The sequence below is a fragment of the Pan paniscus genome, chromosome 1 (genome assembly GCF_029289425.2).
Source record: "Pan paniscus chromosome 1, NHGRI_mPanPan1-v2.0_pri, whole genome shotgun sequence".
NCBI classification, from domain to species: Eukaryota; Metazoa; Chordata; class Mammalia; order Primates; family Hominidae; genus Pan; species Pan paniscus.
Window position 1 is genome coordinate 204,339,754 of NC_073249.2, and position 14,167 is coordinate 204,353,920.

Consider the following 14,167-nt stretch of genomic DNA (forward strand, 5'->3'; position numbering starts at 1 on the left):
CCATCCAGACTGCAGGGAGTCGAGATCATTCCACCCTGGGTGACAGAGCAAGATCTTGTCTTTAAATAAATAAATGAAAGAAAAGAAGGGCACCAGAGAGGGGAGGATAGTTGGAGAGAGATTGGAGAGGCCAGCAGCAGCAGATGACAGGGGGCGTTGCAGGTCAGGGGAGGATTTTCGATGTTATTGTAAACGTGATAGGAAGCTTTTGCAGGATTGTAATCCAGAATGTAGCATGATCTGGTTTATGTTTTTAAAAGATCCCTTTGGCTGCTTGTGGAGAACGGATTATGGGGGCCAGAGAGGAAGTGGGGAGGCTACTGATGAGGCTTCCGCAGTCGCTGAGGGAAGCGGAGGTGGCAGCAGAACCAGGGGCAGGAGGAGATGGTTAGTCTCTGTGTACATTTTGGGAAGAGAGCTGACCAGATCTGCTGGTCTGTTGCAGCGCAACCAGCCCCCGCCACCGGGGTCCAGGACCCTGGACAGCGTCAGTCCTCCCCACAGCCCAGAAGAGCCAGTTCTTCTAACCTCCCCACCCCACCATCCCCCCACTTCCCCACCCCCATTTCTGAGACCCCAAGTTTCCTGAGGGCAGCCTGCAGAACCCCTCCCTCCCTTGTGGATGTTTAAAAATAAGAAACTTTATTTTTTAGAGCATTTTTAGGTTCACAGAAAAATTGACCAGGAAGTACAGAGACTTCTCATATAGCCCCGTCCCCTTTGTGTTCTTTAAACACTCTTATTTAAAATTATAGGCCATTGCAACATATGAGAAAATTGAGAAAGAATGTAACAGACACACATCGAGATTAAATGGATATTCACATTTTGCCATATTTGCTTCAGAGTCCTCTATTTTTACAAAAGAGCTATCAATGAAAGACAGATACAGTTGTGCTGACCGGGTGTTTATCTGTCTCGTGAATATTTTTATGCTGTCATTACCTAGTTATGCATTCAAAACCTGTGTATTCAATTCTTACATTTTTTTTTAAAGTTTACATAAATGGTGTAAACCTGTGGAGGTTCCTTTGTTATTTATTTTTTTCATTCCATGTTATGTTTGGAGACTTATCCCTATTGATGGATGTTGATCTAGTTTGTTCATTTGAACTGTGGTTGATTATTTTATTGTACTTATAAAGCAGTTTTTGTTTTCCTGCTGAGAGGCAGTTAGGCTCCTCTTTGTCTTTCTATTACACACTAAGGTGCAATAAATACCCGTGGACATGTATGCTTCTGCATATGAGTGTGCTTCTCTGGGACATGGTGGAAAACACTGGTGGTGTCCCACTCGGATGCCTTTTACCTGTAGGTGTTCCCACCCTCTAGCTGTGAGTGTTGACGCTAAGGGCTCAGAGCTACTCTCTTCTTGGGAACTCCCTTGCCCACAGTTACACCACTTCCCCATCCTCCCCATGGGGTGGCCATAGCTGATGACTGAGTGACATGGGGGTGGAAAATCTTGGCTCCCTTGCCTCGAGGTAGACAGACTCTGTGTTGTCACTCATGCCCCAGAGCTCCCATGCGATCAGATTGAAGCTAATCTTCAACCAAGAACATATCACTGCCCAGCGCTTCCACCCTATCTGCCATCCCATCTCCCTTTCACCTAAGAGTTCTGCTTCAATAAATCACTGCACAAGAATCCCTGACTCAGGCCCCAATTAGGAAACTTAACCTAAGACTCACACATCAGTGGCAAAGTTGGCTGGATCATAGATTTGCTCGTCTTAAAGTTTATCAAGCATTTTCAAATTGCTCTCCAAAGTAGTTGTGCAAATTTAAATTCTCATCAGTTTATAAACATTGGTATTTCCCCCATATCTTCATCAATACTCCCGTTAGACACTAATTTTGCCAATCGGATTGGTGTAATGAGCCATCTCATTATTGTTTCAATTTGCATTTCCATGTTTACTAGTGATGTTGAGACTCTTTTATATCTTGTTTGGCCTTTCAAATTTCTTCCTCTGGTATTTATTCACATTTTTTGCCCATTTTCCTATTGCTCTGGAATGTTTTGGTAGATTGATTCTCTAGAGTTTTTTTTAAAAAAATTCTTTTGGAAACTAATTGTCTCTTGCTTATATGGGCTGCAAATACCTTCTCCCAGCCAGTGGCTTTAACAAATCTATTCATCTTTTGTCAAAGAGAAGCTCTTAATTGTAGTAAGATTTATCACTTTAAAAATCATTTATGCTTTTTGTGTTTTGTTTAGTTTCTACTCTAAGATCATAAAGTTACTTTCCTCTGTTTTCTTTTAAAAAGTTTTATAGTGTTCTCTTCACATTTAGGACTTTAACCAACCTGGAACTTATTTTGTGAGTGGTGTGAGCAGGGATCCAATTTTATGTTTTCCAGTAGGGGTGTTCAATTGTTCAACATCATCTGTTAACAAGACCATTTTACCCTTTGTCGTGTCTCACACTCTCCTATATATTTTGATCTGCCCCTAGGCATTATTCTCTCTTCTATTATCTGTTGGTCTATTCCTGGGACCAAATCACACTATTTTAATTATTAGAGCTCCACAGTGCCTATTGATACCTGATAGGGTGAGGTTCCCTTCCTCTTCCTCTTTCTTTTTCAAAATTGTCTTGGCTATTCTGGGTTCTTTATTATTCCATGTACATTTGGGGATGACTTTGTCAAGTTGCCAGGAAAACCCCACTGCAATTGTTATTGGAAATAAAATGTATAGATTAAATTGGAAGGGCGTAGCCAGCGTTGTGGTGGTGAGGCTCCTCATCCATGAACATGGTTTGTTTCTGCTCTGGCTGTATTCTTCCTCTCCTCTGCATTCCATGCCTTGCACAAAGGACTGCCTCGGAAATCAACCTCCAAACCCTTCTCACTCTTCAGTGCTTAACTGAAATGCTTCCTCCTGCAGTAAGTCCTCCATGACAGACCTGCCTGTCAAGGCTCTCTCTGACCCTCTAGAATACTTCTGTGTGCTCCATTTTTTGGACGCTTAGCACATTGGATCTGATTGAGGGAACCTCTTTTGTGCAGTCTGCAGCTCCACCTAGTCTCTGAGCTTCTGAGAAGAAGGGCTGCATCTCATTGTCTTTTACCCCCGGTGGTGCCCAGCACAGAGCAGGTGTTGATTAGGATCTGATGATTGGATCCTATCGTCCAATAGGATGTTAGGGTCTCTTCCCCTTAAGGGAAGAGAAGTCTGTAGTAACAAATTCTTCCTCATAGGAAACAACTGGTTTTGTGGGGAAAGGGCCTGGTGCTTAGTTTGGAGTCTCAGGGGAAGCATAGCTGGCTTGAAATCAGACAGATTTAGCTTTACGTGGTGGCTCTGCCATGTGGGACATTGGCCTCTCCAAGCAAGCTTTTGCCCATGTGGAAGTGGGGGATGATATTCTCAATCTCATAGGGCTATTGTGATTCTGAGTGAGACAATGTAGGAAATGCAGTGTGGGTGTTTTCTGCCTGTTCCCACTTCCCCAGTTTGAGGGGGTTCAGGAGTGAAGCCCTTCTTTTAGCTGGAGATCATCCACTCCGTCATCTCTAAGACCCTGGAGCACCTTTTCCAAATGTCTGAGCCACTGGTGCAAATGGATGCTGTTGTTATCTGCTCTGCCTCTGTCTCTGTCTCCTGCCCAGAACCCCTGCTGCTGTTCCCTCTCCCCATGAGCAGACGGAGTCCTCGGCTCCCTGACGTAACTCTGGAAGATGCTCGGACCCTGTCTTCCCTGTTCTGCCTCCCAGCACCCAGGTCTCCCAGTGGCCCCCCTTGATCCTGAGGAAGTTGTTCCCAGGAAATGTCCTTTCCCTGTGTACTCCTCTTCCAGGGGGGCATCTTTCTCTGCCAAGAGAACTCAAGGGTATTGTCCAGCTGGGACTGGACTCTACGGCTAAGTACCATGTGCACCTCTTGGAAGAGAGAATTTGGGGCTGTGGGGTGCTTCCTAGCTGAGCCTGGGATTTGGGGTGTGACAAATCTAGGTTCTGATTCATCCCCCGGTCTGTCCTTGGCTTTAGGCAGGTTGGCTGAACCAGGACTCAGCTTCCCCATATGTACAATCCATGCACTAATCCTACCTCCCCAGACAGATGAGAAAACCAGAGGGGAGAAAAATGAATGGGATGCAAACAGTAGGTGCTCAGTATGAGGCTGGCCTTTCCCCAACAGGAGATGTCAAGCTTTCAGAGATGGGGGAAAATGGGGGACGCAGGCAAAGATGAGGCAGAATTTATTCTTATTGTGGGTAAGTTCAAGAGTCAGGATGGAGACCACAGAGAGGCAGATCCCCAGGACCCTGAGAGGGACCACACACTAGAGTGAGGGGCCACACTTTTGCAAGTGCCAGGCCCACGGTGCCTCCATGACTGTGAGGATCCAGAGCCCAGAAATCGGGTAAGAGTGGGGTGGGGTGGGGAGGAAGACAGGATCCCCCCCCAGATCGTGTTCTGACCATGTTTCCGACTTCCATAGGAAGGAAGAACAGCTCGGCTATATAGTAATATAATATATAGAGGTGTAGAGAGCTGGCCGCGGCACCTGGATGGGGCTGAGACTCCCCGAATTATTGCAGGAGGGAGAGGGGGCTCAGTGCTGGTGTCCCCGCGGGATAGCTGTGCTGGCTATGGGGAGGGGGGGGCAGGGCTGGGCAGCTGGGCTCGCTGCTCCCTCTGGGGCTGGCAGGGGGCACACAGTGGGGTTCCTGCTCCCCTGCCTGCCAAGGGACCCCGGGATGGGGCTTTCTCACCCTGGGTGCTTTTTATGTGCTTTGAAGACCATTTTTGCATTGTCAGGAGTGAGGAAAAAATATTCTGACATGGTAGAAAAGAGATATTTACATACCCTGGTGGGCCGTAAGGGGGAGGTCAGTGTGAGAGGGGAGGGGCTTCCAGGGCACTTCCACCCCCAGCGCCCTTGTGGGATGGTGTATGGGGACAAGAGCCTTGGCAGGAGGCCGGAGCCCCGACTCTGACACTTGGTTGCAGTGCAACCTGGGACGGGGCATCACCCCTCTCTCCAGGCCTTAGTCTCCCCATATGCTACAGGAAGGGGTGGGTTGGGTGCTGAGAAGATAGGATCCTCTGGTCCCTGATCCTAGGCCTGGGGGACAAAGGGCAGGTGTCAGGGCTGGGCATTGAAAGGTTGGCGAAGGGACTTTGAGTGAGGAGACCTGGGCCGTGGAGGGAAGGCATCAGAGGCTAGAGGAGGCTGCTGAGCCCCCGGCCCTGGCCAGGCAGCCAAGCCCAGCTGAGGGCATCTCATGTGCTCTGCCATGATGCCTCCATGAAGGCGGCCAGCCGGACTGGCCGGGAACCCTGTTTTCCTGTTGAAGCAGCGGTGAGAGCCGGGTGGAGGCTGCAGTTGGCCTCCTCGGCTAGAGGGAGGACCCAGACCTGAGATACAGCCAGGGTGGGCTCACCCAGGCAGAGACGAGGGTGGGCCTGGTGCTGGTGCAGTTCAGAAGTGGCCCCTGGCTCCAGCCTCCAGGCGTGGGGGGATGTAGGGGTTAGCCTCTCCCCCGCCCCCGTGGGTGCTGGACCTGGCGGTGTCACACTGAGTTCCCTGCTCACACACCTCCTCATTCATGACACATCATCCACCATCACCCACATGTGCCTCCAGCCTTAACAGTTAAGCACACGCTCATAACATGCACACGTCCATGCTGAGACCCAAAGGGGTGGACACACTTGATCACACACTGTTCACATGAGATCCCATGACCTTGTGAGAACACCCCCCACCACACACACATGCACGCACACAGAGGCAGGCGAGTGATGTCCCTGTTGGACTCTGTGGTGTGGAGGCCCCAGGCTCTGGAAAAGAGAAGGTGCCTGCCCTGGGGGACAGGTGTCCTCGCCAGGGTGGCCACCAAAGGCCCCTTCCCAGGCGCCTGACCCCTGATAACTCCAGGTCCTGTGGCGAAGCCTTCAGCCCCTCCAGTGCCCGAGAGGAGGGCAGAGGCCTGGGGCCACCCTGCCTGCTGCCAGCCCCGCACGTCCTCTGCCGCTGGCATGACCTGGGGTGGGCTTGGTGGCTGCCTGGGCCCTGCTGGCTGTACATCAGAGGTGCCGGCAGGGCCCCTGGGTGCTGGTCAGCTGGGCCCGCATGGTCTGAATGCTGCCCAGGATCTTCTTCTGGTGGCCCATGAGGGTGATGCCCAGGGCACGCACGTCCCTGTGAAGGAAGGGTGCTGCTGGCCAGCTGGGCCTGGGAGGCTGGGAGCCACGCACGCAGCCAGCACCATGGATCTGGACCTGCAGCCTCCCCGGCAGCCCTGCCTCTGGGTACCCCCCCCTGCCCCCACACGCATGGGGCCCCAGCCCCACCCGTCACTCACTGGGCGTTCATGCGTAGCACCATGCCCAGAGAGGAGTATCCGCCTGCAGCGAAGTGGTCTCGGTACCGGCCCATGCGGATGGAGTCCAGCCAGTCCCCCACGGTGAGACCCCCACCGCCACCGCTGCCCCCTCGGAGGTCAAAGCAGCTCCGGGCAAAGGCAGGGGGTGGGCACCTGAGGCACAGGGGCTCTTGGTAAGTGGCCAGAGGGTTCGGGAGGCTGGACCCCCAGAAGAAGCAGGCTGAGGAAGGGGTTAGGCAGGGCAGGGGCCGGGGGCCCAGGCTGGGTCTGGTCCTAGTGTCAGGGCCAAACTGTCCCAGGGACAGATCTGGGGCAATACTGGGAGGCAGCTGGGCCTCAAGGAGCTGGGGTGGGCACAAGGCACCTGCTGACAGTGGCGGTGGCCCTGAGACTCTCAGGGCTGTGGATGAGTGCATCGAGGACACTGACAATCTGGGAGAAGCGAGGCCGCTGCGCCCGGTCCTTGTGCCAACAGTCGAGCATGAGCTGGTGCAGGGCGTGGGGGCAGCCCATGGGTGCGGGCAGGCGGTACCCCTCCTCCACGGAGCTGATGACCTGCAGGGGATCAGCGCTGGGCTCAGCCGTCCCTCCCTGCACCCCGAGGCTCCACCACCCGCGGCCCTGCCAGGGCCTGGCACTCACATCCCGGTTGGTCATGTTCCAGTAGGGCCGCTCCCCATAGGCCAGCACCTCCCACATGACCACGCCGAAGCTCCACACGTCGCTGGCCGAGGAGAAGGTGCGGAAGGCGATGGCCTCTGGGGCCGTCCAGCGGATGGGGATCTTCCCGCCCTGCGACGGACACACAAGAGTCGAGGGGCTGCCCAGGCCTGGCAGGGTGTCCCCCGAGCCGTCTGAGTCAGAGAGCTAAACACTGGGGTCCTGTTTTCCAGTCCAGAGGGACAATACAGCCCCCACCTTCCCAGAGCACCTGTCCTGAGGGAGGCCTCACAAGAGCCGCTGTGAAGACGAAGGAAGGAAGGAAGGAATGAGACGCCTGGTACAAGCAGGTGCTCAGCCAATACCAGTCACAAGCCAAAGGGGCTCAGGGGCCACAGCCTAGTCGTTTTCTAACTCTTCCTCTTCCTTCTCTTCCCCCACTTCCTTCTCCTTTCTCCTCCCTTCCTTTCTTCCTTCCTCCCTTCTTTTCCTCTTCCCTTCCTTCCTTTCCTCCTCCCTTCCTTCCTTTTCTTCCTTCCTCCTTCTGTCCTTCCTTCCCTCCTTTCTTCTTTCCCTCCCACCTTCCTCCCTCCCTCCTTTCCTTCCCTCCTTCTTTCCTTCCTTCCTGCCTCCCTCCTTCTCTCCTTCCTCCCTCCTTCCCTCCCTCCTCCTTCCTTCTCTCCTTCCCTCCTTCCTTCCTCCTTCTCTCCTTCCACCCTCCCTTCCTTCCTCCCTCCGTCCCCCCTCCCTTCCTTCCTCCCCCAGTCCCCCCTCCCTTCCTTCCTCCCCCACTCCCTCCCTCCTTCTCTCCCTTCCCTCCTTCCTTCCCTCTGTCCCTCCTTTCCTCCTTCTCTCCTTCCTTCCTGTCCTTCCTTCCTTCCTCCCTCCCTTCCTTCCTCCCCCACTCCCTCCTTCTCTCCCTTCCCTCCTTCCTTCCCACCATCCCTCCTTTCCTCCTTCTCTCCTTCCTTCCTTCCCCCCTCCCTCCCTTCTTTCCTCCCCCACTCCCTCCTGCATTCCTTCTCTCCTTCCCTCCCTTCCTCCCTCCCCTTACCTCCCCTCCCCCTTCTCTCCCCTTCCCTCCTTCCTTCCTTTCCACCTTCCTTCCTTCCCTCATTTCCCTCCTCTTTCCTCCCTCCCTCCTTTCCTTCCCGCCTTCCCTCCCTCCTTTCTTCCTCCTTCCCTCCTTCCTTCCTCCCTCTCCCTCCTTTCCTTCCTCCCCTACTCCCTCCCTCCTTCTCTTCCTTCCCTCCCTCCTTCCTTCCCTCCGTCCCTCTGTCCTTCCTTCCCTTCATCCCTTCCCTCCCCTCCCCTCCTCTTCCCTCCCCTTCCCTTCCTTTCTCCTTTTTCTCCTTCTTTCCTTCCCTTCTTTCTTTTCCCTCCCCCTTCCTCCCTCCCTCTCTCCCTTCTTTCCCTCCTTCCTCCCTCCCTCCCTCTTTTCCTTCCTTCCCTCCCTCCCTTCCCTCCTTCCTCCCTCCCTCCTTTCCTTCCTTCCCTCCCTCCCTTCCTTCCTTCCCTCCTCCCTCCCTCCCTCCCTCTCTCCACTCCCTCCTTCCTTTCCTTCCTTCTTTCTTTTGTTGTCACAGGATCCTTTCTCCATGCGAAACCTTACTCAGAGGCTGTGGGACAGAGGCTAAGGAAGGGCTCCGATTGGGGCCAGGGTGAAAACTGGCCCCTGTGCACTCAGCTCCTGCCTTTAAGACTGCCCCTAAGGCACCTCTAGAGAGGTCCAAATCCCCATGGAACGTGTTTGAAAACAGCTGGGTTTTAGGCAAACTTTAGAGACAGATGTAGAGTCTGGTACAATTCGGGGAGATTCCAACCCTCCTGAAGTCTCCTGGTGAGTGAGTGACCGTGGGGACCAGCCCTGGGGTCTCCCCTGGCCACCTGGTGACAGAGGAAAGGCAGGCAAAGCTGTTCCCATTTCCCAGAGGAAGGCACTGGCGTGAAGAGGAGAAACAGGATGTGCCCCAGGTTGAGGGCCACCCCGAAACTGCCAACTTCATTCAGCTACTTGCAGAATTGTTGGGCCCTGGGTGCCACCGGCGCCACCTCCCCACTCCCCAGTCTAGCCGGAAGGAGTGTGGGCGACGCACCGTGGTGGTGTAGGCAGCATCTGGGTCGTCCTCCAGCACCCGTGAGAGCCCGAAGTCAGACACCTTGCAGACCAGGTTGCTGTCAACCAGGACGTTGCGGGCGGCCAGGTCTCGGTGGACATAGCCCAGGTCTGAGAGGTAGCGCATGCCGGCACCCACTCCTCTCAGCATGCCCACCAGCTGCATGATGGTGAACTGCCCGTCGTGGGTCTGCAGGGGGACACGGCTTGGGCTTCAGGAAAGCCCAGCGAGGCGCCTGGTCCGTGAACAGGAACACCTCCCATCTGTAGGATGCTCTCGAGTTGAGACGGTGCTTTGCAATTTACCAAGTGCGCCACTACTTCGGAAGCACTTTGCAGTTAAGGGTTATTCTCCTGGTCTCATTTACCCTCACAGCAACCCTGCGAGGTAGGTGGGGCAGCAATGACTGCTTACCCATTTTGTGGAATGAGAGATGGAGGCCCAGAGAGGTTAAGCTCTGTGCCTAAGAGCACCCAGCAAAGAAACTGTGGGCAGGAGCTGGGAATCCAGCCGTCTCCACCACAGCCAGCATGCCCCCCAGCTGGGTGGGGCCTGGATTCCCACAGAGGCACCCCCCTCAGCCTGTGTGCAGGGCAGCAGGATCCCATGGAGCAGAGGGACTTTCATGCAATGGGGGCCGAAAGGCAGTTCGACTGGCTGACCTCGAAGAGCTCCTCCCTATACCTGCCTCCTGTCCCCCGGCCTGTGGTGTCCAAGCCAGGGAGGGGGCTTAGAGGGCTTTGCACTATTTCCCAACACCCAGACTGGACCTCCCTCCCCAAGCCCGTGCGAGAGGCAGGGGTGGGACACGCACCCTCAGGAAGGCGTCCAGAGAGCCGTTCTCCATGTACTCAGTCACGATCATTGCCAGGCGGCCTGGGCGGGCAGTAGGGAGAGGGTGGCTCTTGGTTTGGGGCTCAGGGCTGCTGATCAGAGACCCCAGGAGCATACCACCATCTCAGGACCTGTGCCAGCACTGGAAACCCCACGGTGCCTTGGGTTTCCACTGGGGTCCCAGGCTCTGGGCACCCCGAGTCATTCGGGGACCTGAACCAAGAGGACAGGGTCAGTGGGGCAGAGCAGGATGGATGAGGGGATGGACCCAGAGGCCTCTCCAGGCAGGAGGGGCACTGCAGGGGGAGGCTGTCCTTGCCTGGCACCTACCACGGGTGACGACACCCTCGAGGCGGATGATGTTGGGATGGTCGAATTGCCCCATGATGGACGCCTCGCTCAGGAAGTCCCGCCTCTGTCTCTCCGTGTAGCCGGCTTTGAGGGCCTTGATGGCCACGGGCACATCCCGCTGCCCTGGCACCCGCAGCCTCCCGTAGCAGACTTCCCCGGAGTCTCCTGCAGGCCCCGAGAGGGGCAGGTGTGGAGGGAGGGCAGTGGGACCCTCAGACTCCCCCAGCCTCCCAGGCCCTTGGACCCCCTGGGCTTGCCAGACCCCTGGGTCACACGCTCCCTCTGCCCTGGGTGCCCCCACCTTGCCCTGGGTGCCCCCACCTTGCCCCATGCTGGCCCCGCCCTCACAACCCCTGAGACTCACCAGAGCCGATGATTTTCTCGATGTGGATCCTAGAGGCCTCGATCTCCCGAGTGAAACTGCGGCCCGCCCGGCCTGGCTCCTCGTAGGTGTGGGGTTCCGCATAGAACTGGGGCTCTGGGAGCTTTCCCGGGGGGTGATGCAGAGGCAGGAAGACAGGTGGGGGTGCTGAGGGGCGGGAGGAGGGCCTTCAGTGGGGCCCAGGAGAGATTGCTTTTTCCCGACATTCCCTGGGCCTGGGATGGGTCTGGGGTGGGGTGAGGGGTGTCTCTGGGAGTCTCTGGATGTGGTAGCAAACAACACGCACCCCATAAGTATTTCCCAAGTGAAAGTGGGGTCTCTGGAGTCGCTCTGGGGTTTCTATGGGGCTGTGGAGTCTCCAGTGAGTTCTGGGCATGTCTGTCATTTTCTGGGGTCACTTTTACAGTCCTTGAGATCTTTCTAAATTGTTCTGGAGTAGGGATGTAGCAAAAATAAGTTTTTGCCACAAGGGTCAACTTTGATTCATTGAAAATAGTTTCCGGCTGGGCGTGATGGCTCATGCTATAATCCCAGCTTTTTAGGAGGCCGAGGCGGGCAGATCACTTGAGGTCAAGAGTTCGAGACCAGCCTGGACAACATGGTGAAACTTCGTCTGTACTAAAAATACAAAAATTAGTAGTGCATGGTGAATGCTTGTAATCTGAGCTACTTGGGAGGCTGAGGCAGGAGAATCGCTTGAACTCCAGGGGCAGAGGTTGCAGTGAGCTGAGATTGAGCCACTGCACTCCAGCCTTGGCGACAGAGTGAGACTTTGTCTCAGAAAAAAATAATAATAATAAATAAAAAATAATAAAATAAAATAAAAATAAAAAGTAGTTAAGGAGGAGTCTGAGGCTGCACCCAGGCCCGGTGGGAATCAGCACTATGCTTGATGCTGTCTGCCACGGGCACAGGAGTGGGGCGTGGAGGGAGGCATCTCCAGATTCGCCTTGTTGTCTGGGATCTCTACAGGATCCTGAAAATCTCTCCATAGTAGGGATTCTTGTCCAAGAGTATATGCACTCCCACCCCGAAATCATATACAAATGTGTGCCCTTCCCTGGGGAGAGGATCTCTAGCATCCTGAATGGGGTCTGAGTGTCCAGGAGGCATGAACGGCGCTGCCCTCTGGGGCACCAGGTCTCTGTGACACCCTGGAATCTGCCTCTTGGGCTCTGGTTTTTTCACTGGGCACCTTCCTCCTTCCCATCTGTGCCACCCCCAGTCCAGCACTGGGTCCCCCTGTGGCCTTCCCTCTGCCCCAGACCACCGGGCCCCTGCTCTCACCCTGTCCATTCTGATAGTGCATCTTCTCCTCGTCCGAGTCCTGGAAGGCCTTGCTGTAGCCACAGTGCCTGCAGGGGAGGGCACCGCCCTGCCTGAGGCCAGGCCATCCCTAGCCCGGGACCTGACCCCAACCAGGGGACGAGTCATGGCTTCTCTCTTCATGCCCCTTCCCCTAACAGGTCAGCTCCTGCTCCTTACAAAGTCTGCAGGGGAGAGTCCCTGACTCCAGGCTCTCAACCCAGCTAAACTGTGACCGCCATGATGGTCACAAGCACTGTGGGATCCTCAAAATGTCCTCAAGTCCACCTGACCCTCTTGGCAAAGTCTACAATGCTGTTAGCCCCATGTTATATGAAACCACCCTTGGTGGGGGCATTGGGAGATGAGGCTTCTGTGGCCAACTACACTGGATGACCTTGGCCAGCCCCTTCTCTTCCCTGGGTCTCCATTTCTCCATCAGTTAGATGATCCTTACAGTTCTCATTGTCTGGTATCCCAAGCCCACACACTATCCTGTCTCCACCTCCCTCCAAAATGGAGTGGGAGAGGACAAAGTAACTGAGAGTATGGGCTTGAGTTTACCAGACCTAGGCTTATGTCCTAGCTCTGGCATTTATCAGCTGTGTGATTCTGGCAAGAAGCCTAACCTCTCTGATCCCCAATTTACTCACCTGCAAAGTGAGGTCAGAATCTCTACATCACTGGCATGTCACTAGGTTAAATGAGGTGGTGTGTTTGTAAGTGAGCCAGCCCCAGGCACACGGGGACCACCGGCTCGGTGGGGCTGGGGGCAGGCAGGAGGTACGGCGCTTGAGAGGAGGGGCTGGGTGTGGCTGGGCCAGACCACCCACCTCTTCTTGCAGATGAGCAGGAGCAGAAGCACCACCAGGCCCGTGATGAGCGTCAGGCAGATCCAGACAATAGTCCTGGTGTCATAGCGGGGCCCTGCAGGGGAAAGCCAGGGTTGGGGGACCAGGCTCTCAGCCCTGGCCTTGGGCCCAGGGGTCTGGCAGACCTCTGAGCCTGCCTGGCTGTGACCCTGGGGCCAGTGGGGAGCCCAGAGCCATGAGCCAGCCCAGAGTCAGGGCGCAGGCCAGCTCCTCCTCTGTTCCCACCCCACCCTCTACTAAGCTTCCTCTTCAAGTTCCTGAGACCTGGATGCCCGGCTTCCTAATGCTGGTGCCGCTGCTTCTTGTGGCTGTGGGACTGGAGAAGAGTCGCGTGTCCTCTGAGCCAATAAATGCCTGTCCTCCCTGTTATCCTGACAGTGACAACACGGAGTGTGCTGAGAGCTGTACCTTCAAGCCCCAGTAAACCCTCCCCATGTCCCTTCCAGAGAGACCCCAGCACTATCTTCAGTTTTCAGAAGGAAAGAGGCTCAGAGAACTCGAGGAATTGACTCGAGGCCACACAGTACATGGGATGGAGGGCTCAGGATTCCCATCTGGGTGGTCTCCAGGGGGTGCCAGGCCTACAAGCACCGGAGGCACTCAGACGCCCAGGGAGCGCCAGGTGGGCGGTCACTAGCTCTGTCCTAGCCCCACCACGCAGTGGGTGCACATAAAGGAGACCCTGACTCAGCTGGAGATTGGGGCAGGAGGAGAGTGAAAGGGACAGCCTCGAAGTCAGAGGGTCCCAAATGTGACAGTGCCTGGGGATCACCGAGGGCTTGTTAAAATCCAAATGACTGGGCCCACCCACAGAGTTTCTGAAGGGCTGGGGTGAGCACTGGGAATTCGCATTTTTGGTAAGTCCCCAGGTGAGACCGATGCTGCTGGTCCCAGACCCTGACACTCATCTCAGTACCAGCCATGGTGTGTGGGGGGCTGTCACCATCTCTGCCGCCTCAGGCGAGCAACCATCCTTCTCTTAACCTCGGTTTTTCATCTGTGCAAATGCTGACAGAGGCCGGGTGCAGGGGTTCATGCCTGTAATCCCAGCACTTTGGGAGGCCAAGGTGGGAGATCACCTGAGGTCAGGAGTTCAAGACCAGCCTGGTCAACATGGTGAAACCCCATTTCTATTAAATACACAAAAAAATTAGGCTGGCAGCAGTGGCTCATGCCTGTAATCCCAGCACTTTGGGAGGCTGAGGCGGGTGGATCACAAGGTCAGGTGTTCGAGACCAGCCTGGCCAAGACGGTGAAACCCCGTCTCTACTAAAAATACAAAAATTAGCCGGGTGTGGTGGCGGG

General features: G+C 55.2%; 1 protein-coding gene across 1 annotated transcript in view; it reads right to left on the bottom strand.

Moving 5' to 3' along the window:
• Positions 1-615: 615 nt before the first annotated feature.
• EPHA8 (EPH receptor A8) overlaps positions 616-14,167 on the bottom strand; it is a 45,793-nt gene continuing 32,241 nt past the window's right edge. Inside the window, exons 8-17 of the mRNA XM_034957801.4 lie at positions 12,824-12,917; positions 11,973-12,040; positions 10,668-10,832; positions 10,283-10,468; positions 9,933-9,994; positions 9,098-9,307; positions 6,984-7,133; positions 6,706-6,896; positions 6,321-6,494; positions 616-6,157 (exon numbers count right to left, since the gene is read on the bottom strand). Of these exons, the coding sequence (XP_034813692.1) occupies positions 6,043-6,157; positions 6,321-6,494; positions 6,706-6,896; positions 6,984-7,133; positions 9,098-9,307; positions 9,933-9,994; positions 10,283-10,468; positions 10,668-10,832; positions 11,973-12,040; positions 12,824-12,917 (1,415 nt within the window). The 3' untranslated portion in view covers positions 616-6,042. The remainder of the gene's footprint in view (positions 6,158-6,320; positions 6,495-6,705; positions 6,897-6,983; positions 7,134-9,097; positions 9,308-9,932; positions 9,995-10,282; positions 10,469-10,667; positions 10,833-11,972; positions 12,041-12,823; positions 12,918-14,167) is intronic.